The sequence below is a fragment of the Bos grunniens genome, chromosome 19 (genome assembly GCF_055505025.1).
Source record: "Bos grunniens cultivar Pamir isolate PY7600 chromosome 19, Bosgru_T2T1.0, whole genome shotgun sequence".
Classification (NCBI taxonomy): domain Eukaryota; kingdom Metazoa; phylum Chordata; class Mammalia; order Artiodactyla; family Bovidae; genus Bos; species Bos grunniens.
This window is the reverse complement of record NC_141183.1, coordinates 35,296,955-35,324,017: the sequence shown is the minus strand read 5'-3', so window position 1 is coordinate 35,324,017 and position 27,063 is coordinate 35,296,955. Positions and strand designations below refer to the sequence as shown.

At 47.9% G+C, this 27,063-nt stretch overlaps 1 protein-coding gene across 15 annotated transcripts in view; it reads right to left on the bottom strand.

Moving 5' to 3' along the window:
* MYH10 (myosin heavy chain 10) overlaps positions 1-27,063 on the bottom strand; it is a 121,575-nt gene that overhangs the window by 14,541 nt on the left and 79,971 nt on the right. For 8 of the 15 annotated variants that reach the window (XM_086358962.1, XM_086358958.1, XM_086358957.1 and 5 more), the window contains 20 exons: positions 26,606-26,779; positions 26,101-26,215; positions 22,013-22,075; positions 14,532-14,725; positions 14,320-14,441; positions 12,552-12,621; positions 12,303-12,463; positions 11,225-11,333; positions 11,005-11,136; positions 9,917-10,123; positions 7,475-7,612; positions 6,888-7,011; positions 5,552-5,723; positions 4,465-4,677; positions 4,006-4,150; positions 3,275-3,481; positions 2,764-2,868; positions 1,845-1,997; positions 1,228-1,476; positions 748-960 (listed from right to left, as the gene is read on the bottom strand). In XM_086358962.1, coding sequence (XP_086215088.1) covers positions 748-960; positions 1,228-1,476; positions 1,845-1,997; positions 2,764-2,868; positions 3,275-3,481; positions 4,006-4,150; positions 4,465-4,677; positions 5,552-5,723; positions 6,888-7,011; positions 7,475-7,612; positions 9,917-10,123; positions 11,005-11,136; positions 11,225-11,333; positions 12,303-12,463; positions 12,552-12,621; positions 14,320-14,441; positions 14,532-14,725; positions 22,013-22,075; positions 26,101-26,215; positions 26,606-26,779 — 3,066 coding nt within the window. The remainder of the gene's footprint in view (positions 1-747; positions 961-1,227; positions 1,477-1,844; positions 1,998-2,763; positions 2,869-3,274; positions 3,482-4,005; positions 4,151-4,464; positions 4,678-5,551; positions 5,724-6,887; positions 7,012-7,474; positions 7,613-9,916; positions 10,124-11,004; positions 11,137-11,224; positions 11,334-12,302; positions 12,464-12,551; positions 12,622-14,319; positions 14,442-14,531; positions 14,726-22,012; positions 22,076-26,100; positions 26,216-26,605; positions 26,780-27,063) is intronic. The other 7 variants (XM_086358967.1, XM_086358964.1, XM_086358965.1 and 4 more) reach the window with 1 other exon arrangement.

The window sequence follows — 27,063 nt, the reverse complement described above, 5'->3', positions numbered from 1 at the left end:
TTACTATGTAATCCTGGCCATTTCTATGCTAGGGGGCTCTTGTCCACTGGGCTGTAGAAGATTCAACAGGAAGGGCAGTCCCACACCCTCACTGTATGGCCAGACAGCCCATGTCCCAGGAAAATGAGATTTTATTTTTAGAGAGGACTGTGTTTTTCAGAGCACATCTGTAGCAGCTTCATGAAATAGCTAAGTATCATGTCCATTGGACACAAGAGGAAATGTGGAGAGGCTGAATGGAGCTGGGGGAGAGTCAAACCCTGAACCTGTTCTGACCCCCAGGCCTGGGTCCCCATCGCCCTCCTCAAACCTTCGACACTAAGGGAGGGATACAGGGTGAACAAACATCAGGGCAGCGTCGGGGAAGGCGTGTGCAGCTGGGGGATAAGGGGTTCCCCTGGCTCCTCTCCAGGTTTCCCACTGTGTGCAGGAGACAGACCCCACTGCCCTCAATCTGAGGCAACTTCTGATACTTGGGTTTGATAACCACCCATGACCCAGGGACAAAGAAACACTCCATTCACAGGGCCCCCGTGAGGATACAGGTTACGGTGGGAAGGGTCCGTGGAAACCACGTGAACGCCCTGCCTGGCTTTGGCGCAGGTAACTGGCAACAGACAGGAGAAAACCTGACAGCTCATCCCGGGGGACGCTGACGTGATGGGCTGAGACCACCTCGTCCATGTCGCTCTGGGCTGGCCCTTCCCAGAGCTGCTGCCCCCCAACAGCCTGGGCCCTGGCACTCACATTCTTGCCCACATCGTCCTTGGAGCTCATGAGGTCCTCCATGTCCGCCCGCAGCTGCTTATTCTGTCGCTCAGCCTCCTCCCTGGCCTCCAGGGCCTCCTCCAGGGCGCGGGCCAGGGACAGGGCTTTGGTCTCCTTCTCTCGGGCCTCTGCCTCTGCCCGGTCGCGCTCTTCTGCGTAGCGGGCAGAGATGTTCTTCTCTTCCGCTAACAGCTACACGGGATGGTGTCAGGAAACAGTAAAGATCAATGTTGGACTTCTCTCATTTGCTGCATGTCTGATTTATAGCGGAGAATACCACTAGATCATGGGTGTTCTCCTATTTCCTCCTTTATACTGAACTTTTTCCAGTTTTGCTACAAATACATCTTGTTTTAAATAAGGGATTATTTTAAACCCAAATGATCAAAGTGAGGGCTGTGCTAGGAGGAAACGTGGGGTGCTGGCCCTGGAGCCTGGGGTTGGGAGTGTGGGCCCCACCTGATCAAACTTCTTCTGCTTCTTCTCCAAGTTGGAGACGATCTGGCGCTGGTGGTCCAGGTCTACCAGCAGGTCATCCAGCTCCTGCTGCAGGCGGGTCTTGGTCTTCTCCAGCTTGTCATAGGCCAGGGCCTTCTCCTCCAGGCGCTGGCTCAGCACCTCCACATCCTTAAGGAGCTTCTTCTTGGCTTCTTCCAAATTTTCAATTGTCCCCAGGTCATCATCTACTTTCTTCTTGGTATCCGTCAACTAAAAGAGAAAAGATCAACATTAAAGAACTCACCTGAATTACACATTTGAGGAAAAAAGGTAAAACTTGTTTTCATTATCTTGTGAGAAGAAATAAAACAAGTCAATACTTTGTGACTCTGAGCAAATGAATCTTAGACCATAAACTTCTTCACTAACCATCTACACACAATGAATGGACTGGAACCTTACATCTCCCAGCATTGTAACCAGCATAGGGTCAGTGTGTGATGAGGTTGAAGAAAATACACTTAAGGGGTTTCACTTAGGACAAGGCCCACTTAACTGTCCCAAATGGAGCTGGAACCACCCAGCAGGACAGGGACATGACCCACGTGGAGGCCCACAGTCCCCATGGCCTCGCGCACCTGGGCCTGCAGGGCCTGCAGCTGCTTCTCCAGGCTCCTCCTGGCCTCCTCCTCTTCCTCCTGCTGCTCCTGGAGGCTGCTCCTCTCCTCCTCCAGCTGCCGGATCCGACTGCTCAGGTTCAGTTTCTGGCGCGTCTCCTCCTGAAGAAGCTCCTGTTCATTTTGATAGAAGGTCAGTACTCAGGTTATAGTCATTACCCAAACCACCATGTCCTTGTTAAAAATACGGAGTGTGAGGAATACCCAGTGATAACAACAAGTGATTTTAAAACACATGATCATTTAAACAGCGCCCTTAATACAAGAGTGCTTTAAACTTGTTCACTGGAGAATACCCTGGTGGTCCAGTAGGTTAGGACTCTGAGCTTTGTCACTGTCCAGGGCATGGGTTCAATCCCTGGTTGGGGAACTAAGATCCCCAAAACCAAGTGGTGGCCAAAAAAACACCACCACAAAATCAATCCTGTCCCCAAGCAATGGCAACACCACCCCCAGGGGCCAGGGCCAGGGACCTGCAAGCTTCCCTTTCCCACATCCTTCATCACTTCATGAATCCCTTTCTGCTGCTCTCAGGTCAGCGGAATGGGTCAAAAACCGTAAGAAAACCATCTCATTCAACACGGCCAGCAATGCAAGAGCATACAACAGGACCACCGCCTGGTGAACCACACCCCAGGCAGCGCCCAGGTGGCTGGCCAGAGCCCCATCCCAGGCGCCCACACAACCTACAGACAAGGAAACACGGGCTCTAGGGGAGGGCTCTTCAAGGCTTGTGGTACAAGATGGTTGAAAATAAAAGTAAAACAGGAAATCAGAAAGAGGTGATAAGAGGCCAGTTCTGGGATGAGCGTGTTTCACCAGCTCACAGATGATAGAAACAGGAGAGTTATGATGAAAACCCTTCCCACCCCCAGAATACCTGTGTGTCTTGGAGCTGAGACTCCAGACCAGCTGCATCCTTAGCAAATTTAATACCCTTCTTCTCTGCTTCTTCTAGAAGAGTTGAGACATTATCCAATTCATTCTGCAAGGAGGAATAAAAGATCAGACTCCCTTCAACAGTGGTCAGATAGAAAAGAGTGGTGATTCTGTTATGGAAAAACTGCATCTTTTTGACCAACCCAATAGTGTCCACAATCACGTGAGCAAAGGGACGGCACATGGAAAATGCAGCAGTCTTGGCCACAGAGGGTGGGGAAGGCTCTGGGCTGCCTGTCTGCAGCTCTACCCGAGAACTGCCAGCTGAGTCCCAGAAGCAGTCGAGCTAGTCACGTCCTCATCTACCAGACTCATCTGGGGGTGATGTGAGCTTTAAGTGGGAGAACCAACACAAGGAGCCTAATGTGTGCTGGGGGCTGCCTGTGTGCCCCTGAATGTCAGTCCCTGCCCGACACTGAGGGTGACGTCTGGGAATGGTTTACCAGGCCTACCTGTAACTTATTGGCTTTCTCAGCCAGCTCCACCCTGAGTCTGTCTCCCTCTGAGACCTTGGCGTGGAGCTCCTGGACCTGGGCGTCCAGCTTCTTCCTCTTGTGCTCGGACTCAGCCTTGACCTGCTGCAGCACCTTGACCTCGCACGCCAGCTCCTTGTTGTCTGTCTCCAGGCCCTGCTTGTTCTTTTCCAGATTTGCTTTGAACTAGGAGAGGGGAAGAAAAACAGTTCACTAGCAGTTTTATAATGAAGGCCACAGAGGGCGCTGCTCTGGTATCTGGAGAACTGTGCTGGCACTGGGTGAGCCTGCAGTCCACCTCTGTTGAATGAATGAATGCAAACACTTGTTCTGAGTGTGGAGATGTCTGCTGCAGGAACATACCACTCAGGACAGCAGATACAGATACGGGGGAGGGTGGGGGGGCCTTCTGGAAGCCAGCACGAGACCCGGAAGCGGGAACAACGAACAAAGGCGCCCTGTGTGGTGCCTGGGACAGATCAGAGGTGGGGGATGGGGGTGGGGGAGGCACCAGGTGAGCGAGGGCAGGACACCAACTGTTCAAGGTTTTGCACTGAGTCATCAGGAGGAAGCAGGTGTCAGTGAGGAGACACCGAGAGGACCAGGACTGGAGACCAGAGCTGACCCACCCAGCTCAGGGGTGTGTGGCTCTCCCAGGCCAGCAGCGTGCTTTCAGAGCCCAGCCGCTGCCATGCCCCGTGGCCCCCTACCCTCTTGGCCTGCTCCAGCTGCTCCGACAGCTCCTCCAAGGCGGTCGCATGCCTCTGCCTCATGTCCTGGATCTGAGCCTCGTGGCTCTTCGTTTCCTCCTCGAGAGCCTTCTTCAGCTCCGCCACTTCTTGTTCTCGTTTTGTACTACAGACATTAAATTAGCTCAGAGTTAGTCGAATGATTAAATTACAGTTCTGCTTTTGTCCGAAATATGAGTGGGTTCCTCTGGCTATCTCACATGATGTTCTCCAGCAGGCTGGCACGTCCATCACCATGAGCAGCTTTCTCTAGAAACGGGGCTTTCTGGTCACCGCCCCCCCCACCATGTGCCCTGGGTCGTCCACCCGCACACCTGTGCTCCTGCCACAGGCTGGATGGATTCTGACCACCGAGGTGTGGTTACTGCTCCACCTGCCGTTGTCTCCAGGAGGGAGAGGACATGCCCCACCCCCGCTCACCGCAGTTCCTGCTGGGCCGCCGTGGTGTCCAGCGTGTCCTCCAGCTCCGTCTTGAGTGCCTCCAGCTCCTCACTCAAGTCCCTCTTCTGCTTCTCTGCTTTGTTCCGCGAGGCCTTCTCAGATTCAAAGTCCTCCTGCAGCTCGGCGATCTGGGCCTGCAGCTCTCGCACGGCTTTTAGTGCGTTGTTCTTGTGTAGCGTCTCGTCGTCACCCCTGCGCAGGACACCCGGGCACAGGAGGCACTCAGAGCCAGCGCCCGGGGACTCCTCCCATGGGGCCCCATCACACACCCCTCCACCCTCAGACATGGCCCGGGCAGGGGTGGCTGCACCCACGAGCGGCTCGGGCCCAGAGCTGCTATCGGGATGGGGCTCAGGCCCTGTCCAAAGGGCTCACGGGCACGAAAAGGTAGGACCTTCTAACTTTAATGATTATTTAAAAATTCCCTCAAGCAAAATGTTCCTCTAATTAAGCAGAGCCACCACCTTCATTCCTTCCACCCTATGCTTCTCGTTCCTCTGGTGCACCTTTCTGCTCACATGCGGGGTTCAGTGTAGGTGGAGTTCTGACTGGGGGAGGTGGGATGCTGATGCATTATGGGGGTGGAGAACTGTAGTTCTGGGTTCTAAGCAGTCACCTGCTAAGGGGCCAGAGACCAACAGCAATTGCAGAGGAGAATTTCTAAGATTTTCCTGATCATAATAAATTATAAACAGCCAAATATTAATAGTTATCTTGATAAAGAAATGAAGTATCAGGTATAACTATACTTATACTATATGACTTCCATTCTATAACTGAATGTTTAAGGACTGAACACCAACCTATGCTAGATGCAGGAGGGAGGGCTTTAATTCCTGAAAAGTGATTTCCTCGAAACTGTACAAAAACCAGAATATTTGATATGGTTAAAACCATTTGATCTGGTGTAGATTTCCAAGGATTTCATGATATGACTCATGATTTTTGAATATAAATACCAAGAAAGGCTGGTGAGCTTTTCTGGCTGCCTTGACACAAAGGCTCCCAAGTTCCCCAGGTCCTTATGTCACCCTAACCACCAGGAAGCCACGTGTCTAGTGCACACCTGGCCAGGGCGCCCTGCAGCTCCTCCTCTTTCTTGGCCACCTGGATCTTAAGCTCGTCAATCTGCGCCTGGAGCTCGGCGATCTGGTCTTGCAGGTCCGTGGTCTCCCCGTCCAGTTTCCTTTTGGCCTTCTCCAGCTCCTGGCGCGTCTTCTCCTCCTTCTTTAAGCGCTCTTAGGGCAAGATACAAGAAGCTCTTCAACACACTGAACATCACTCCATAGGGACACATTCAAAACACAGACTGGTTAGAGTCGAAAACAAGCCACTGTATTCTAAAGCCTGTTGCTGCCTTAGTATCACCTGCGGGTAAGAATGGTTTATGGGAAGAATCTCATGCTGAGAATGAGGACAACAAAATCCCAAATATTTTCTAGAAACCACTTATTTCCTCCGGTTATAAAAGATCTGGGGACAGCAGGGTGATTGGAGCTACACTCTTGCTCCCTCAGACACCTGTGTGCAGCTGCTGGTCAAAGGGAGGGTTTTCTGTGCTCCTAACTTCCACCCTGATGTTTCTTTTGCGTAAGGCAATGATTTGGATTTTGCAAAAAATTCTAGCATTTCCTGACATGACTTGGGCCATCAGAGTGAGACACTGCCAGCCTCCACATACTCTCCTGTCTCTGCCATTCCTGTGTCAGCAGTTGTCCCTTTGTGAAGTGAGAACCAGGCACCTTAACATAGCGTTTAAATACATCCAAGTTCAACAGCCTGCGTGGCTCCAACGTGACTTAGATCCCAACTGTGCCCACCAAAGGGCAGTGTGTATTACCACAGAAACTGACTTTAAAAAATCAAAGTTTAAAGATAATTTAGTGCCTTTCCATCATAAATATTAGTATTTGGTGACTAGGCAAAGGACAGTCCCATTTAAGAGGCCTAGTCTAGCAAACCCAAACTGATGAGCAATCCTCATGTACATTTACTATTACGGCATGTTCTGATGTAAGTTATCTGGGCTTCCCTGATAGCTCAGCTGGTGAAGAATCCATCTGCAATGCAGGAGACCCCAATGTGATTCCTGTGTCGGGAAGATACGGAGAAGGGATAGGCTACCCACTCTAGTATTCTTGGGGTTCCCTGGTGGCTCCACTGGTAAAGAATCCACCCACAGTGTGGGAGACCTGGGTTTGATCCCTGGGTTGGGAAGATGCCCGGGAAAAGGGAAAGGCTGCCAATTCCAGTATTCTGGCCTGGAGAATTCCATGGGCAGTATAGTCCATGGGGTCGCAGAGTCAGACACCACTGAGCAACTTTCAATTCACTGATATAAGTAAAATCTTAAAGGCTAACATGTCATAGTCCTACAATTTCTCTAACCCCCAAACACTAACCTTCTAAATCCGAGATCATTACTTCTTGCTTATTCCTGATTTTGGCCAAGTTTTTTGCCTTTTCTTCCTCTTCAGCCAGCTGAGAGGAACATTCTGCAATGCGATCTTCCATGAGTTTCTTTTCCTGAACAAGAAAAACAGCTTCAGAAAAGGCATTCGAAACGACAATTGGATTTGACTGTTACTTAGGAAACAAGTATTACTAATATGGCACTATGTCCCCCAGCAGACTGTATATTCCAAAAAAGGGCAGAAAAGGAAGGACCACTTGTTGTGGGACAACCCCCGGAGCTCAGCCTGCAGAGCCCCGCAGCCAGTGCTCGATCAGTGACCACAGAGAGGGGATCAAGGTGAGGGATCCATGTGCAGGTTAAACCATCTCAGCGATTACAAGGCTGTCTGGTGAATTTAGAAAGTGAAATAGTTTCTGCCTTTAGACATCTATAGTCTGTGTAGTACAGACTATAAATCCAGAGAGACTTAAGAGAGAAAACTGAGTAAATGAAATCCCAAGATTTCCTGAAAGTGTTGACATTAAGTATTTCCCATATTCTCAGATCAGCTCTTCAATGGAAATACTCCCTTACTTTGATAAACTTGGAGTTCTGGTCCTCCAGAAGCAGAATCTCTTCTTCCATCTTCTTGATCTTGGCCTCCGCCGTCACCTTCTCCAGCTGCAGCTTCTGGCGAGCCCCCTCCTCCTCATCTAGCTGCTCCTCCAGGTCCTGGTAAAGGAGCCATGTGGTCAGTCTCCCTGCTTCCTCCACGAGACTCCGTACACACCAACCATCAAGGAGTTCAGGTCACAACAAAATACCAAGTTTTGATTTTCAAAATAGCAGGGATATTTTTTAAAATGTAAAATGTAATTATGTGAAACAGACACTTGTATGCACTATAGGTTAAGTACAAAGTGGATCAATCCTTCTAGAAGCCAGCATGGGAAAAACAGCTGCTCTGAAAAAGAGCATTTCTTTTAAAAGGCAATTTCAGGAAAAGTCATATGTGACTTTTTAAAAAACCTGTAGCAAAGTGTTATTTATCATATCGAGGAGCTATAAACATACTTAAAGTCTTGGTAATTAAAAGTGGGTATATTTGTAAAATGGAATAACATATAGTAATTACAACTCATATTTTAGAATAGTTAACACAGGACACATACTTACCTCATTGATCAGAGATGTATTTATATGTATTTGGGGCCACAAATGTTAGTTTATGCAAAAATCACTGTCAGTAATGTGTTGATTTATTCTACTATGTATGTCCGGCCGATAGAGAAGAGAAAGAGAACTCAGAAACAACAGAAACAGTACAAGTGGTTGAAGAAGGGCTGCCTCAGGTCACGCCAGGTTCACAGCGTGAATGCATCACCAAACTGGGTGGGATTCCAGCATTTACGCACAGTTTTACTGCAATGGCTTCTCTTTATTTCATACTTTACCTTAGTGTAGCTAATAAACATGTGTATCAACAGGATTCGACATAATTGCTGAAGTTTATCACAACTGGTTTTGGAATGAAACCTTTGCACTAGATTAACTACTGGGAAAAACTTCAAGCGCACAGTAAGTTGACAGTAGCATGGTGAACTTGACACAGAGGCGTCAGCCCACACTGAGTGAAGTAATACCACGGAAATGAGCACACACTCGTCAACAAAGGGAACATGGAAACTGTCGACAATACCACCAGAATGCACCACTGTTGGTGAATATTATTCTAGGGCTTCTGCACAGTCCCGTATAAAATCATATGTAAAGTTTGTAAGTTATATATAAATACTTTTAGTTAGAGCTTATTGTATATATTCTTTTACAACTCTATTATGTTATTAATACCCGTAAAAATAAACATCTTTTTAATTTAAAACTGTATATTACCATAGTTTAAGAATCCCCCGTTGTTAGATAGTAAGTAGGCTTCCATTGATTTGTGGTTAGAATAAAGTCCTAGAACTAGAATTGCTGGATTAATGTGTACTGTTTACAGTTTTTGTGTTACTCTGCCAACCTACTAGAGGATGCTTGAAAGCTGTCTGTGTTGAAGAGTGGAGAGAGTCTGGATAAATTACCATACTGGGTATTTGTCAAGGAAACAATACGGTCTCTTTCATGGCTTTGAGAAATGTCTGAATTGTTTGTGCTTTGCAAAGATAACCTAAGTGATGGGAAAAAATTAAGGGAGAGACCTAGCAGAAAGCAAGTCTGGCCCTAGACCCATGAAAAGTGGTGTTAGATATAGAAACACTGACGCTCAAGGCCATACTGGATAGGCTGGGGTGAGGTTCAAGGAGAAAAAGCAGCGGGTGAGCTGCAGGGTACAGGCACAGTTACTGCTGTCTCTATCAGTCGTCTGGGTATTCAGTCAGAGAGAGCGCTGTGCTTCATGTGAGGGCAGCTCCATCTCCATAAGTAGCTACCAGGGACTTCCCTGATGGTCCACTGGCTAAGACTCCACACTCCCAATTCAGGGGGCCTGGGTTCAATCCTGGGGGCAGGGAACCAGATCCTGCACGCCACAACTGAGACCTAGCGCAGCCAAGTAAATAAATAAAGCAGTTACCACAAAGGCGGCTTTGTGGCTTATTCTGGTTCCTGGCCACCTCCTGCATCAGCACTGAGCATTTCTTATGACCAAACCACCTCGCAGGTGCCTCACTAATGACTGCAGTGAGCAGTAGAATTAATTGTATTAATGGTAATACAAAGGAAAAGGTCAGCCTCAGCCCCCACACACCCTGGCATGTTTCTCCTCTGAATCACTCTGCATCCTATAAGGTGTTAATAAGAACATACGGAAAAAAAACACAAAAAACAGTCCCATTCAAAAGAACAAATCTATGTTTGAAGGAACCCAGTACGTGTGTGATTCGAATGCTGGTCATCTTTTAAGGGTGGGGACTCACCACTTAGGCTCCTCTTGCTCCTCAGTGAACACGAGAATCCAAACCCACAACATCTATTCACTCAACAGATACACTTGGAAAACCCAGACCGGAATCCTATGAGAACGGCCACCGATACCTGAATGTGTGCTTGCATTTTCTTCTTTTCATTTTGGAGGATTTGGTTTCTTTCTTCTTCTTCTTCTACCCTAGACTCCAAGTCATGGAGAATCTCTTCTAATTCCTGCTTCTTAGCGGCAAGTCTGGCCCTCATCTCCTCTGCTTCGGCAAAGAGCTCGGTCTCCGCCTGCAGCTGCTCTGCCAGGATATTCTTCTCCTCCAGCAGCTGCAATCACAACAAAGTGCCCACTGCTGTGACTGGCTGGTTAGCACGAGGGACGGTCACTGGAGGGACTACAGTGGTCAGGGCACGTCACCAAAGAAACCCAGGGTTAAACATATATATCACGGACCACACTTTCAAAATATGTCTTCAGCGCAAGCAAAATAAGCTGAATGAAAACATTATGGGTTGTTTTTGTTGTCTCAAGTTATCCTGAATAGTACACATTAAATTCGTGCTATTTTAAGAACTCCTGTTCTTACTATTAAGGTAATTCACAAAAGTGCCAAGGAATTGGAGGAAAATACTATGCAAATGCTATCAAGTTAGCACAAAGACAGTGACTCTATATACACACACACACATACATTCTGGCCTCTGTTACTACAGTTTTTGGCCCTGAACACATTAGTCCTGTCACTTCAACCACAAACACTTCCCAGGTCTCTGCTCTGTCCATGAAGCACAGTTCCTAAGAACAGGATGTGGATGCATGACCACTGTGGCTGCAGAAGAGGCAGGTGGGGGCCTTGAACAATCTCATCCTTTTACTTTTTTGTGTTTCCCTCGTGAGCCACAGAAGGTGACAATACTGGGAGGAGTCTCACAGGTGTTAAACACACACCTGAGAGCAAGTGTGATCACCTGTGTGTCAAAGAGTGCCCGAGGCAAACATGCAGGAGGTCAAGCTGATTCCTGTGTATAGAAATCCCAATGCCTGGCCTAGGGCATCTGCTCCCTCTAGGTTCAAACGGCTGTGCTTTGGAAAGGAGTGGAAAATACACATAAAGTAAGACGCTGTTTACTGATAATTCACTGGGTGGTTCCTGCCAGCAGGAACGAGCATCTTCACTCTGGGCCATGTGGGAGCTGGTGAGCCGTACCTGTTGGTGCTTCCTCTCCATCTCCTCCAGCTCCCCTTCCACCTTCGTCTGCTTCTCTTTCACCTTCAGCAGCTCTTCATCTTTGGCCTGGAGCTCCTCCTCTTGACGAGTGACTTGTAGGAGTGGTTTCACCTAGGACAATGCACACCCAATGTTGCATCCCCGCTACCCCCCGGGGCTCCCCTGGCCCCGCCTGCCGTCCGGGGAGCCAGGCGCCCACCTTGGTGAAGACGCGCCACCACTGCCAGTGCCGCAGCTTCAGGTACGCGGCACAGTTGCGCTGCAGCACCTTCAGGGCACTCAGCTGCTGCTGCTTCTTGGCGAAGGCCCTGAAGAAGAGGAGGGAAAACTGGTTCAAGAAACCCTGTTTGTGTTTTTGTCCTGCTGATTAACAACGACAGTCACCTCTCCCAGCTCTGGAGGCCGAAGGCCAAGCCGTGGTCCTGGCAGATTCCCTGTGTGAGGACCCACTTCCTCACCAACAGCTGTCTTCTCGCTGTCACCTCACATGGTGGAGGAACAAGGAAGCTCTCTGGGGTCTCACTCACAAGGGCGCTAATCCCATTCATGAGGGCCCTACCTTCATGCACTAATCACCCCTAAGCACCCCCCCGCCACAAACACTATCCCTCTGGGGATTAGATTCCAACCTAGGAATTTGGGGGACATATCCAGTCTATGGCAAATAAGAGAACTGTGTTAGACAGCTGTTGTCATGGAGACTCACTAGAGGCAAACGATCCAGGAGGGCTGGGCTGGCGGTCAGGGATGTGATCACATCCCCGCTGGATCACTGGCCTGCTCAGCTGACCTCGGCATGTGTCACAGGACCTGGCACTTGGTTCACAGATGCGGTCCAAACATCCCCTGCCAACTACCTCCATACACGTGTGTATCCGTGTCGGTCTGAACAAGGCTCTACTCCCCCTTCCCTGTGCCATGCTCATCACTCCTCTGTTACTCTTTTCTTTCTGGATCTGTCACAGGAGAAACATTCCTCTCTCTAAGGTACTCTTTCTCTTCCCTCCTGGAGGTCATCACGTTGATGCCTCTCATTCACAGACCAAGGCTCAGAGAAGCCTTTGTGGAGGACCTGGACTGAGCAGGACCCGACCCTGCACTGTCTCTCTCCGCCCACTGTTTATGTCCTTATTTAGAATGCGTTATCTGCTTACTTGCCTCTCAGACCCCGAGGACAGGGACCTCACGTCTCACATGCCTTTGTATTATTTCTAGTACAAAACACATCTCAGCACAAGCACACACTTCAAGCATTTAGTTCATGATTTTCTACTCACTTTCTGGCTAAATAACCCCTGCAAACAGCCTGGAAGAAGATAATGATGTCGGTAATTTTTAAATCTCGTTCTTCCTCTAAGTGTGCCAAGACTCCAGCTCTGAAAAATATCTTGCTCTGTCCAATTCTGTACAAGTTTGGGTCCAATTCTAAAGCCCGGATCTAAAAGAGAAAGTGTCTGCTTATTATTTTTGCTATAGGAAAGATTGCATCAACAGTCCTCGAACCAGAAAAATCCAGAAGAGCTCACCATTCGTTCACAAGCCTGTTTTCCATCCATGAAACCCTTAGGGATAGCATTTGGAGTGAGGATCTCGTATCTGTAAGAAAAGCAGCCAAAAAGCCTTTTGTCAAAATCTGTGGAAATGTTCACCTACTAATGATGAGTTCTGCTTTCTCTAAGAGGCAATAATATGATGGGCAATTGTGTCAAATTAAGAGTAAAGAAATGACCAGCTGATGATCGGAGGTTTTCTGCAGATCTAATTTCTACGTCTTAAAAGTGGCAAAGTGAAAATGCAGTGAATTCCCAGGTCAGAGACCATATTTAAGTAGTTGTGGCAGAGAAGAATCAAAAACACGGTGATGAAAAAACCTTCTGTTTTTGTTTTTCATTTCCTATAAAATATCCACATCCTTAAGATGCAAGGAGAATCTGACTCTGCATTTTCAGTCACTGTCAGCTTGTAGGCACTTACCAGATAACAGGAAAAGCTGTGAGAGCAACATTCAGAGGCCTCTGTCTAGAACATGAGGAAGTACTGGGGTGACTCAGAACAGTGCTGGGCTGGGAGCACACACACTCACTGACCTGCACACTCAAGGCCCATGCATTTAGTGTGTGTGGGCTACTCTCCAAGAAAGTGTTAGTACAAAGACAGTGACTATATATATGTATGTTTTCAATATTTATTTGGCTGCACTGGGTCTTAGTTGCGGCATGTGGATTCTCTTTCTTGCAGTACATGGGATCTAGTTCCCTGACCTGGGATCGAACCTGAGTCCTCTGCACTGAGAGCGTGGAATCTTAGCCACTGAACCACCAGGGAGGTCCCAGTCTCAGATAATGGCTGTACTAAAAGATGAATCCTGGCTACATGAACAGTTTTCTGGAAGCCAGTTACTATGTTTCCTTTTCCCTGTCAATGAAAAGTGAAACACTATCAGCCCATTTATCATACAGTGGGGCCATGATAAGGGTTTCCTGAAAACCTGTAAGGACTGGAACAGATTTTCAACTGGTTTCTCTCTGGAACAGTGGGAGGAAAGGCTACTCTTTGACCTACAGTCCTGTTTATTTTATGCAACAACAAATGTTATCATACTTGGAAACCTGATTTCCAGGAGAAAAAAGGCAAACCAGACTATTTAACAAAATTACATTAACAGACTCTTAAAATAACTGCAGCCCATCATATGTTTTCATCCATTTCTACCTCACTTGATCTTCTCTCGTCTTTTTCTTAATTCTCCTTTTCTGATCGCTCCTATTCCTATTCTACTTTAGTAAAATGACTGTAAGTACACACTGATGGGCGTGCACTGCATGAAAACACACATACACACACACAAACAGATACATTCATTGAAGACAGACAGAAACATCCCAAACACTTTCAGGAGTCACACCTGAGTAATTCTTATTACCTTTTACATGTTAAAAACATTTCCTAAAAGGAATATACATTATTCATATATTAAAAAAAACATTAGTTTAAATCCCAGGTAGAACTGTCTGAATGAGTGAACTGTACGTTCTCAGCTCTCAGTGTTTCCTCACAACTGCCTCAGCACCCCGAGGACAGGAGCTGTCTGTGCTGCACCCACAGAAGTTATCGGCACCCTGCACCTCTGCAAAGCAGGCAGTAGATGTTCCTGACCAACCAGAAAGGTAATGATGATGACGACCCTCTTCCTTCGTGAAAAGAAAACGAGACTCTCCGGGAAACAAGGAAAAGTCTTTCCTCATCATCACACTGTTGGATATTCAGGTAAGCACAGGTCAAGGTGAGCAATACCTCTGTCTGAATTCCTGGAAAACGATCCGGTTGGGGAAGCCCTGGCGGCAGATGCGGATCCCTTCCAGGACGCCATTGCAGCGGAGCTGATCCAGCACCAGGTGTGGGTCCAGTTTCCCAGCCTAATCAAGCAGACGACAGTTTCAGAGCCTCATCTCTGTGAGCTGGCCCAGATCCGTCTCCAGTGGCAGCACCTGCTCTGAAACACATACCCGCTTCTCGTGATTCGGGATGATGCAGCGCACGAAGTTCGGGTTGGTGTTCCGGAGCGTCGCCATCAGCTTGGTGAGCGATTCTTTGTAGAGCTGCCCGACAGTGCGGAACATGCCCTTCTTGGTTTTATAGGCGGAGCCGAATGCCGTCTCCGTCATCCCCGTGACCTGATCCAGACCCACGATCCGGTCCACTGGTGGAAATAAGAGAGACAAGGGAAAAGAAGTCAGACCTAACTCTTTAGCAGGGAAAGAAAAGACAGAGTGAAAGTGCGGCAGCACAAGCTTTGTGGGACAGATGATAGGAGATGCCATAGAGGTAAGGCAGTCAGCATATTTAGACACTGCACAAGCCGTGAACTAACAGCCACACACTTCCAGGGAGGATACGGTAGTGCTTCGTACCACATACCAGCAGGTGCCTTCCGCTGCGCTAGTGTCAGGAACTCACTGTCTCTGATAACATCTGCCTGTTACATATACAATTATTTGGTAAATGAAAGGTCATTGGCTGGCATTGCTAATACAAACTGGCACTGTAAATCTCAAAATACGAAATGGCTTCTAAAAACTGTACTTTAAAACTTATGACTGTACAAAGCAAATCCACTGAGTGAATATGCTCCAATTAAGGGGCCAGAGTCATTTCTTATTGGTCGTTTGATTGCCAATGAGAAAAGCCAACAAACGCAGGAAGGTTATAGCAAATCAGCTCAGATTTTCAGGGATGAGTAAGCTTCAGCTCTCTCTTCAAAGCACCAGGACATGCATGAAAGGGCCAGGATGCAACATTGGAAGGCTGTTCTGGAAAGAATCAGTGCCTGAGCTGAGTTCAACGAGGGCTAAACCACTCAGACACGATGCTCTTATGAAGGCAGCCGTCAGCGTCCACTGTCCACGTAGACCCACTGCTTCAAGTGACAGGCTCACACCAAGAGCCCGGCAAGTGGACCAGCTGCCGGCCAAATGCTTGGTGCCTAATATGCTCTCATTTAAAAGCATCTAATGAAAGAATAAAACACTCAACTGAAATAGTATTTTGAAAAAAAATCAAAATAACAGTTGCACTAGCCTCATTATCGCTCTCTTTGACCCTGTCAGTCCCGTTTCTTTCATGTGTTCTCCAGGGCAGAGAGCATGCAGGGACCTGGCACCATGTGAAGTGTGCCCAAGTCACGCAGGCCTGCTGTGGAAGGCGCGGGAAGGCTGGGTGGTGCCTGCACATGCCGGGACGATGAACTTGTGTGACCTCCTGCTTCGTCTCCTCGAGCCTCTCTCTAGGGCGGGCCCCACACGTGCCACTCACTCCTCACCCTTCCTCTTCTCTGTGCAGCCAGCTGGCTTCCAGGCCTCCCTCCTTCCCAGCCTTATACAACCCCAGTCCAGGGCTTATCTCACTTGACCCTGGTCCATTTAAAACCCCTGCTGACCATCACAGCAGCATTCTAGAGTCTCCATACCTGGCTTCTTTGTGAACTGTGAATCCCACCGTTTGCTGGCCCTCTACCCCCCTCTCTAACTACTACATGCTCCTTGATGACCTGACTGCTGCTTCTTTCTGTATCTCACGATGCTCACTAGGGGCCCAAACTCAGCTCACCTGAAATCCTTTTTAGACTAAGGCAGGACACAAGCGCACTTGACCTTCTGCCTTCCTCAAGCCTCAGTCTCCTCCTGGGCATCTCACTTATGCCTTGAACCCCTATACCTGACTACCCAGCACCAGTCACCAAACACCTATACTCTCGTGTCTACCAGGTCACAAAGAGCCTCTCAACATCTGTTTTTCCTCAGTATCACCTCCCTCTAACCTAGCACAATGTCTGGCACATAACCTGCTTGATACACGTATGTTAGCAAATAAATGCGGTACAAATTAAATGCTTTCAGAACTATAACTAGTGAGAAATGCATCAAAAGAAAAGAACAAGATGCTTGTTCAGGAGCCGGGAGGCGAGGACACGCCCACAGTAAGAGGGTGGACTGGGAAGGGATCAGCAAGGTGACAGGGATCCATGTCGAAGTCTAGGCTCTAAGAGACATGATGGCAGCCTGAACTTGTGAGATCATGGAGGAGATCGAAGAGGAAGAGGATTCCAGATGTAATTTTGTGGGAGAACTGACTTGCTCTTAGGATGAACTTGACATGGAGAATCAGGTAGAGGGCCAGGGCAAGAATTCCTGGGATCTGGGCTTGAGTGGGTAAGTGGCTGGTGGTACCATGGGAAAGATGATGAGAGAAAGAGATTCTGTGGGAGGGGAGACGGACCCAAGCTCTATGTATGTCTGGGTACCCGTGAGACACTGAGGTGGAGATGTTGAGTGGACAGTGGAACACTGCCGTCTGCTGCTAGGCAAGTAGGTCTGAGGGAGAGAAGGCAGGTTTGGGAGGTGCCAACTTTCAGGTAGGGTTTAAAGTTACAGGGCTGGATGAGCCCCTTAAAGGGTGAATGAACAGAGATGGGGGTGCCAGGCAAGCCCCAAGGAGCCGGAGTAAGGAGGAGCTGGTGAAGAGGGAGGAGAAGGGGCTGTCAGAAGAGGGGAGCTGAGGTCAAAGTCCTGAACTGAAGCAGATGCTCCCTGTCTCTCCTCCTGGGCAGACGTGGCCACTGGTGACTCCAGCCAGAAACCCAGAGTCAGCGTCAACAACCCTCCCATGTCCAGCCTCTGATTTATGGGAACTTCAAGACAGACCACCAGAGTCTTTCCCCTGGTCTGTGTGACGACACCCTTCCTGGCTCCTTCCTCCCGTTTCATCCTCCCACCCCTGCAGCCACACTGTGCTTTCCACTCATACCTTTAGTTCCAGTGTCATGATTAACAGATATTTCTAAAACTAAACAAGCTACTTGTTCCTAGACTTAAAATCCTATTTCTCCTATAGCCTGTAGGACACGGTCCAAGTAGCCCCAGTGGGAGAGTGCAAGGATGAGGAACTCCACTCAGACAAACTCCTGCCAGCCACAAGCTGTGTGATCTTGGGTCAAGTCACCCAGCTTCTCCAAGCCTCAGTTTGTTTCTCTGTGCAATGGAGCCAAGGAACCCCGCCCCCACGCAGGGGGTCCCAGCAAACTCATAATGGCTTTTAGGTCTCCATTCCTCTCCCGCCACCTCTTTTTAGGCTCCAACATCCACCTGCCTCCAGACTAAACAGGCCACTCCCTCCTCTAACCTTCCAATCACAGACCCCATACTCTGGGACAAACCTTCCACTCTGTTCCATGGATATTTCCATTGGACTGAGCTTCTGGGGACGTTTCTCCAGCACTGAACACACAAGGGATCCTGAGAGTTGATCCCCAGTGTCCCGGGGCCCCTCTGATCACCAGCTCAGACAGCTTCTTCTGCCCATCCCACCACCCAATGTTGGCCTGAGTAGGGTCCCTGGTGCACAGTAATTTGTTTAAACAAACATCCGCTGAATGAACACAAAATGATCCACAGGAACGAGTCATGCCCACAATAAGAGAAGAAGCACCATGTGAACTCTGGGGATTCAGCTGTACTGGTCTGCAGGGACCCACGAGGCAGTTCCAAGGAAGGACTATTTTGTTTTTTTTTAATAATAAAAAAAAAAGAACCTGATTTTCAAATTTAACTCTAATAGAGGTAAGTCCAAGCTAAATACACAACAGTTTTAAAAAATTAATGCTTTAGACTTTCAGGTTTTTTTTAAATTGAAAAACTTAAACTTGGGGTTAGTTTCTACCACTGAGCAAAATTATCTTGTAGGTAAAACAGAAACACTGTGGGAACTTCATTAAATAATCAGGGCCCTAATACTCATACAGTTTAACTCAAAAAACCAAGACGAAGAAAAACCTCTATTTAAAAAAATATTTTCTTGTTGAAAATTACAGCAGCAATCAGGAAAACGCAGACAAGATCCTAGCAGTTCCCCGAGAAGGGCAGCACTGCTTCTCCTAAGACCTAATATCGCTACTAAAACCTCAAAGCGCCTCACAGCCCCAGCCCAGGGCTTCAGGGTGGAGTGGCTTTGTTTCTCCTGCTGCTCTTCGGTCTGAGGGGCCAGGCAAGGCCGATTAGGGTGCTGGTGGGAACTGCAATTCATTACTTGGTTGCCTGGTAGCCTGTAAAGAGTTCAAAGTATTTCACATCAACACTTAATTTATTAACAAACTCCATGTGGACAGTCAGAAATGAGATGAGCTCCACACACCTGGGACCTGTAAGGGTATACACACAGTTTAAGAGAAAAAAAAGTGCAGCTGTAATCACCCATCTCATAAAACTGCCATCAATAGTTTTACATAAGGAATGGCATCGTGTGGGGCCAGAATGCTTAACTGGCTCTTCTTCTAGCAGACAGTCTCAGGAGACAGATGTTTGTGTTCTTTAAATCTGTGCATGGGACAAAATACTAGTGATCTAATAGCACTTGACACAGTTAAGCCAGTTCTTCAGAAATTCTCTCTAGTTAATAGAGCTGGAAATCAAAAAGGGGAGTAGAAACCTATTTTAAGGTTAACTTTAACCCAGCCTTGATGAGCAGGAACTCTATCTCACACTCCTACCCGAGAGAGGCCCTCAGCGCTCATTCACACCGACTAAGACAGTTCTACTGTGAGGTACACGAAAGCATTACTAAGTCAAGATTCTGAGGGACTTGCCTGCTGGTCCAGTGATTAAAAGTCCACGATTCCACTGCAGGGGGCACGGGTTCAATCCCTGGTTGGGGAAATAAGATCCCACATGCCATGCAGCACGGCCCCAAAAAAGGGTTCTGAAACAAACATTTAAGTACTGTGCATTTCCAGAAACAACCTTAACACTGAGCAGACTATCTCCAGTGTACCCCCTATTATATAGAAGTAACAAATTTACAATGGTTACCTAACTGGGTTGTAGAACCAGTCTCTTAAATGTTCTAGAGTATTTAGAAAAATCCCAGGAAGCCTGGAGGTTGACAGGGAGCATGTGATTTAAGGAGAATGCAACCGTGCTTCTCCCAAGCACCAGTGGTGAGCTGACCTTGAATCTGTCTCCTTTACTGTCCCATCTGTACTTTCTGTCCCTGCAGAAGCCAGTCTGGGCACAGGGAGCCCCTCTCCTTGCCACAGTGTCTCCTGCACGGCTGCTCCTGTTGATGGTCCTTACTACCCCATAAAGGAGGTGGTAGGTGTCAACTAGCGTCAGGGCAGACTGCACGCAAGTGTCCCCTGACACAGGATCAAGACCAAAGCCATGGACAGCAGCCCCTGTCATCATAGGCCTTTTAGTTTAAAAACCCCGCCTACAACTCTGAGGGTTAGGAAACTGCTTAGCTAATTCATTGCATCCTCCATTACCAGTTTATCCCAGGAGTCTAGACTTTCAAATTATTTGGAAGAAAATACAGACCTTTGGTTTACAGCAGAAACTTGCATGACCTCCTTATTCTGCCTCCAGGAATTCTGTTCCATTCTCCCCGTGCTTATTTTTTGATGGTTTTGGAAACCTCTCTTTACCCATCTCTCATTTTTAACCTCAAAGGCCTGCATGTTCTTCCAGTGGCGTCTTCCTAATGTCCCGACTGTACTTTGAGGCACAGGGCCCGTGTGAGCACGTGTCCTCTCATTCAGAGGCGCCGCCACCTCAACGCATCAAAGGCCATCATGATTTCATCCCTAGGATCCCTCTCATCGTCTCCAGAGAAATCACTGAGAATACTAATGCCTGTGTTTTCATTGAAAGCCTGTTACCCCTCCTTGGGCTTTGATTCCATAAGCAGATGTTGAGAACATTTTTGCTGTAGAAATACTATACACAGCTTCAAGACCACATGGAGCCATGGTGGATGGAAGGCTCATCAGGAGGAGAGACTGAGACTCTGATACTCAGAGGTCAGCGGAGCGACTCAACCAGGGGCCACCTCACAAGAGAGATGGACCAGGCATGTTTCCACTTACGAGGCCAGCAGCGGGGGAGGGGTGAGCTGGCCCTCTGTGGGAATGCTGTCATCCAGGGTAGCCACGGACCTGATCCAGCAGGTATGGAAAGCACCTGGTCCACAGACCCCAAAGATCACAGCCCCACAGGAAAGAGCCTCTGTGCTGTGGGAGAGGGAAAGGCCGTGGCGGGAGGCTGGGCGAAGCTGTTGCGCCCACCCAGCCCCTCCCTCTGTGACTTCATGGTGTGCCTGCTTGGTGCCAGGAGCAGGGGAGTGACAGTGGGCAACAAGTCTCTTAAACAACTAGAAACCCAAGAGGTAGAGGAATGAATTTAAAGAGGGCAGTCTGCTTTGGGAGCAAGTTCAAAAGTTCGACCGCTGACCTTTTATCATAGCACAAGTCCCAGGCAGACCACAAGCATCAAACCGCCTCCTGACTCCCTCTTCACTTCCTCAGCTCCATCAGTACCAGCTGCCCCCACCGCCACCCCCAAGGCCAAAGATGACCAACTGTGAAGGTGTCTCCTGTGGGCAGTCATCCCAGCTCATGCAGCAATCTTTGGCATCATCTATTCCTCCCTCCCACACCCTTACTTGCAACCTATTTTTTTCACGGTAGGTGATCTAGAACTGACAGCAGGAATCTTGGGTTAAAATGGGCATGTTTGTTTCAACATATTTTTTAAAACCTTTTGAGATGGATTTGGATCTCAGCATTATGTTCCAAAATCATGAAGGAAATTTTATAATATGAATTTGACTTTATCGAATTTTCACTTGACAGTTTCACTAAACAAGTAGGTTACATGATCTTCATTTACATTAGCCTTTGCCATGTTTAGGCTGTATTCTTTCTCTTTATTCATTTATTTTTAAAGTATAGTTGATCTATAGGGTTGGGCTGTATTTTAAACAGGGCTATGGACTCAAACCTTTAGGCTCAAATGTCTAATACTCAACTTCAGGTTCAAGGTACAGGTTCTAACACTCCACTCTTTGTCTCAATGTGCATAAATCTAGCCTTGTATTGACAGGTAGTACCTGGTCAGTTCAAAAGAAAATGCCAAGTAGCCAGATATGCACATCAATTCCAATTAAAAGGCATAATGATGAGTCCAACATACATGAGGTAATTATGCAATTAATTGTTCACAAAATGTTAATGACTTGAAAAAAAAAAAAAAATTCCTCCTTGGAGTTCCTTAGAGTTGAAAATCTTAACTCAAAGACAAGGGACATATTATTTGGCACATCAAGTCCTAACAATTCCCTTAGAGGACTGGGTATCAGATGGCACTACTGGAAAAGGTGGGCACAGACCTTTTGCTATGCGGTGCTTTGGGCTACGCATAAAATAAGAAGCGATGTGTAGGCAGTAGCGATTGAATTGTTTATGCGCTCAAACAGTTGCCTTTAAGGATAATAAAACTGAGCATGAAATGAAGGTTCATGCAGGTCTATGAGCAAAACAAAAACAGAAACCCAGAAACCACCCCTCCACCCTCCCGGCCCCCCTGCCAGCCCCCCACAAGTGCCTCCTCTGGGTTGAAACCCTTTGTGTCTAGAAGACCTACAGGCTTTATCCATTCACCTGGTGGCTCATGAAGACCAGAAACACTGTCATAGAAAGAAGCTCTCTGAATATTCTGAATCTCTAAAGCAGAGAAACAGCAAAAACAGGAGGACAGAAGGGCAGATACACAAACACTTCAGTTAGTGTGAGAGACATTTGACATCACAAGTCAATTTTGCAATCGGGCTACAGAAGTAGCTAGTCCAGGGCAGACCCCATGCAAACATTACTGTTTCAGAATTTGCACATCTGGACAAAGTTCTTTACAAAATAAATGAATACAGCTGAACCACTCCCAGCTCCAGGTGTAAGCATTATACAATGTATCAAAGGCAAATGGTTACCCCCATGTAAATGCAGGATGAAATTTAAGAGCAACAAGATACCATGTGCATTGTCTTTTATAATATTGTCTTGCAAATTATTAACAAATCAGGACAAAACTAATAGTAAGTTAGATTACTCTGAAAAAGGTGGCATTTACTATTAAAAATACACTGTTCTGTAATTTTATTTCCAATTCAGATTTTGGAAATACACTTTACTTCAAATACAAATAGTAACTACCATTATGGAAAACAAAATTCTGTTGTATAAAATGTTAAAGTAACAGTCAAATAATAACTAAGACGATACTTATTGATCATACCGTTACTGATGAAAATATCTCAGGAGGCACATTTACAGGAAAATGTAATTTTTAGGTCTTTTCCCCCTGTATGTTAGCCCCTAGAAGTAGTAAGAAATCAAGTGTAGCTGCTAAGAGATCCCATGACATCTTTTAGCAAAAAGTTGGGCACTACGAGTCTCTAGGGCAGGGCTGCCACCAATAAATCTGAATTCTCCTGGTCTGGCCTGGAGAAAATTCTGACACAAAGTCTATTTTAACACGAGTGTTTTATACTCAAGGTATTGCATCTTTGCAGGCAAACTACACTCACCCATCATATCCTCAAACATTCAGTCAACTTGTCATTTTCTGCTTTTGTACTGACGTGGCTATAAAAATATGCAACTATTTTTACGTTTTTTTCCAGGACTATTTTTTTCCCAGAAGCTCTTCTTCTCCCAAGACATCCCTACATCTAGAGTGAACAAGATGAATTCTCCACCCTACAACCCTTTTCAAACTCCTGGGCCTGCCGCTGAGCTCACACATAAAATATGCAGTCCTCGCAATCGGGGAAGCCTGGCATCCGGCTCTGCTTGCCCTGCCCCCGACCCGCCCAACGGTGGGTCACCTCCGAGAACCTGTCACTCGGATTACACCAAGTGACTGCACCTGAGCTGACGGATGGCAAGACCTCCTGCTAAGAGCAGCAAACACGCAGGATGACTCTGGAGCAGACACTGGCACAGCCAGGGCACGCTCGGGGTAGGAGTCCACTTGGCCTGTTCAGACCGAAGTGGTGACATGTGTTCCGGAGCTGCCTGTGGGGAAAGGTGAGGCCCTGGGAGAGTAGTGCAAACAGCTGAGGACAGCTGGACAGGGCCCGGGCAGGACAGGAGGGCCCTGCAGGCCTCACGCCTTTCAGAGTTTCTGTCATCAAGTGAAAAACCTCTCTATAGCTCATTCGGGAAAGCATAAACAGGCAGGTAAAGGCTCTCCAGACAGGGTCCTCCCTGTACCTGTGACATGGATACGCGTCACATCTTCACGGCAACTGCAGCCTCCCCTCCCACCTTCCCCACCAGATCTCTCATTCCTGAAACTTCTGACCTGATGTGGACAAATGCCCTTCTGTACCTGGACGGGGAGGGTGGGGCTGATGAGGAGCTGGGAAGGAGGAAGCCAAGGCAGAGGCCCCTCCGTCCTGCTCCCGCTTCTGAGTGTGTCCTGGGAAAGCCCTGGGCGGGCGCAGAACAAGTCTTTCATGGTTCTGGGATCCGCTTGACTGTGTATGATCCAGTGTGAGGCTGGACGAGTGAACGGGTCAGGGTCTCAGCAGGTGATTCCCACCAAACTGCTTTTGGTCAAGCCCAGGACCTCCTGCCATGATTCCCCAAACACCTGCTTCTCTTCTCATTCAAAATGAAGAGAGAAAACCCACTTTTGAGACTTTAATGGTAGACCACTAGTTTCCTCTGTTCCTTTTCTCCTAGGCTTTGCTCTTCCATGCCCACTGCTTTTGTCCTCGGTCACCTTGCTCTGAACTCCCTGCTTCTGGGGTCTTTCACCCCAATCCATCCGACAAGCCACTGCCCGCTTTGCTTCTTCAAGTTCACACTGTGTTCCTACCCTGACCTACAAACCTACTGATGCCATTCAGTTCATGAAGGCAAATCCATGGTACTTGCCAGAGGGTTTCTCTGTGGTCCAGCCTCTTCTGTCACCATTCTCATCTGCAAAATTCACTCCGCCTGCTGGTCCCAGCCCTGCCCTAAAGCCTCAATGGGATTCTTACCCTGCGCTGGGATTTTCCACTTCCTCACTGTGATCATTCCTTCCACTGGCTCAACAACCCCTTTGCCCACACAAACATCACTTCTAAAAACACCACCCACTCCGATATGAGTTCAGGTAAACTTTGTCACTCTGCGGTTAAGGCCCAATCAGGATGTAAATGCTCACCAGTGATGCTGGGAGACTGCCAGGCCCTTAGCACATGCTCAGGAGATACTGGCTTTGTTTTTTCAACAAATTATTTTTCAAGGACAAGAAAGACTGCCTCCTCCTTCGTGACATCTGACCTTAGCACCCCAGGAACAAGGCAGCCCTCCTCCATTCTGCATGTAACAATCATCTCAGGGGTCACCGACACTCAGCAGTCATCCACACGTCTCACCCACTTTGCTCTGAGACCTGAGCGAAGCTGGGGGGCCCCACACTGCCCAGGGCAGCACAACAATCCATTCCTGACTGAACACTACATTCCTGCCAAGCAGCGTCAGTCATTTTTGCCTCCTCTTCTTGGGATGTTTCCCACTGACCTGTGTGGTCTTCCTGGCCCTGAGGACCCAGTGGCCACCAGATCTCAGGGTCCCCTTTCCACTCTAGACTCACAGCTCAGACCTACTCTCATACTTCCCAGAGCACAGAGCCGAGAGTCCCTCTGCTGCATGGCACTGTGGATGCCACCTTGGGGTCCTGCCCTCTCCTCAGACCTCAAAAGGCTGCCTTGGTGAAGCAAGTTACTGCCAGCAACAGCGAGCAGCAGCGGCCACGTGCAGATGTCCACCCAGAGGGACAGTGATGAAAAGCTTGTTTCACCTGCTGGAAACCGCACCTTTCCCCTAGTCCCTGCCTGTGCAGTCTCACAGCCACAGTCTCTCTCCAGAACACGTGCTGGAGCACATGCGCTGTGCCCACCCCCACACTTGCTGGAGCTGACCTAAGTGACCTGACTAGACCGTCTTTGACATGGTCATCATCCCCAGCTCACTGTCTCTGCGGTCATGCTTTTCTTTCTCTTTGCCCTGATGGCCCTAAGCCCTCTGATCTGCATTCTGGGTTTCTTTCTCGCTACCTGTGCAGAGACACCTAGGTGACGAGGTCTTGAGATGCTACAGAAAAAGCAGAAGTGAGCTGACAGGCCTGGGGTCAGGGTCACGGCCTAGGCAGAGACAGACTCGAAGCTAAGGTCCTCATGACCTGAGGCCAAGTGAAGTGGGAGGAACAACCAGGATGAAACATGTAGACAGCTAAGCTCAGAAAACGCTGGTCCCACTACAAACATGGACACAGGTGCTTTGCTCCTCTGGTCTACGATAAAGCCACTGAAACCGCCACCTGAGGACTGGTGGCGATAAAGACAACTGACCTATATGCAGATGGTCTGAGAATGCAGAGGCTTCCAGGGTTCTGCATCCCAACACCCCTGGGTTACGACTGTGTGGGGACCAGGGTGGCCTGAGGCAAACGTGCAGGTCTTATGGCTGTGCTACTAGAATGTTCCCACAGCATCTGACCAAGAAGGCAGATATCTTGTTACTCAAGTTTCCTTAAAGTGGGTAAAATCCGACACAACGGCAGCCCTGCTCTAGGGAAATTAAAGAGCTTTAAAGTAAGAAAATATACACACATCTCTATGTAAAAGAACCGTACATAAGCCTTAACTGTAAAAGATTCCAGTCAAGCTCGATGACAAACACGAGCACATTCTTACCATCCTTCCAGAGCTCTGCCACGAATCTGTCAGAGGACTGGTGCAGGAGGGTGGCCACGTTGTCATTCAGGGGGTCCATGTTCTTCATCAGCCACTCGTCTGCCTTGTAGTCCACCTGCCGGACCACAGCCAAAGGCGGAGAGAGGGGAAAAAACAAAAGCAAGAAAAACATATTCAGCCTTAACCCCAAACATTCACAGAATCTCTGCCAGGCAAAAGATGGCAACTTCAGGCTGAACCCAAGGTGCCTGGAGCACCGCCCCGTTCCCTCCCCAGCAACCAATCAAAAGGAAGTCACATATTCTGCAGCCTTCACCCTAAAAACCTTCCTCCCAAAGCACTGGGGAGCCTGGGGATTTTAAGCATGAGCGGCCCATTCTCACTGCTTGGCCGTGCAATAATTACCTCTCTCCCTGCTTCACATCCCAGCACATTTGTTACAACCCTCATCAAAAGTAGCAAAATTTCAAGCATGGTACTTTTAATGGAATTCTTTCACTCTTACCTTCCCTGCATAATGGATAATGCAAAAATCAGCTTTGTCTTTCAATTGACGTGGTTTCTGAAACTTGGAGTGGGACCCTTGCTCTTGAACGAGCTTTTCAACAAAGGTCTTATCTGTGGCTTTAGGGAACCAGCACTCTTCATCCAGAAGGGCCAGCACGCCAGGAGGGTTAGCCTGATAACAGAGGCAAGAAGAACTGACATAGTTTGCACATCACTGTACATGTAAGGATGTTTTCCACTGGGTTTGGCAGTTTAACTTCCAAAACAATTAGAGCTTCACGAGTATCTATGGAAAGCAAACTTCTAGGATAACAGGTACTGCCAAACTATAACTGTAACGCAAATGCTGAGATCTCAAATGGCTGAGTACTGGCAAGAAAACAGATGAATACTGTATTTCATAAACTTATTAAAAAAAAAATTCCAAGTAGATTAACTCCCCAAAAGTAGCAAATA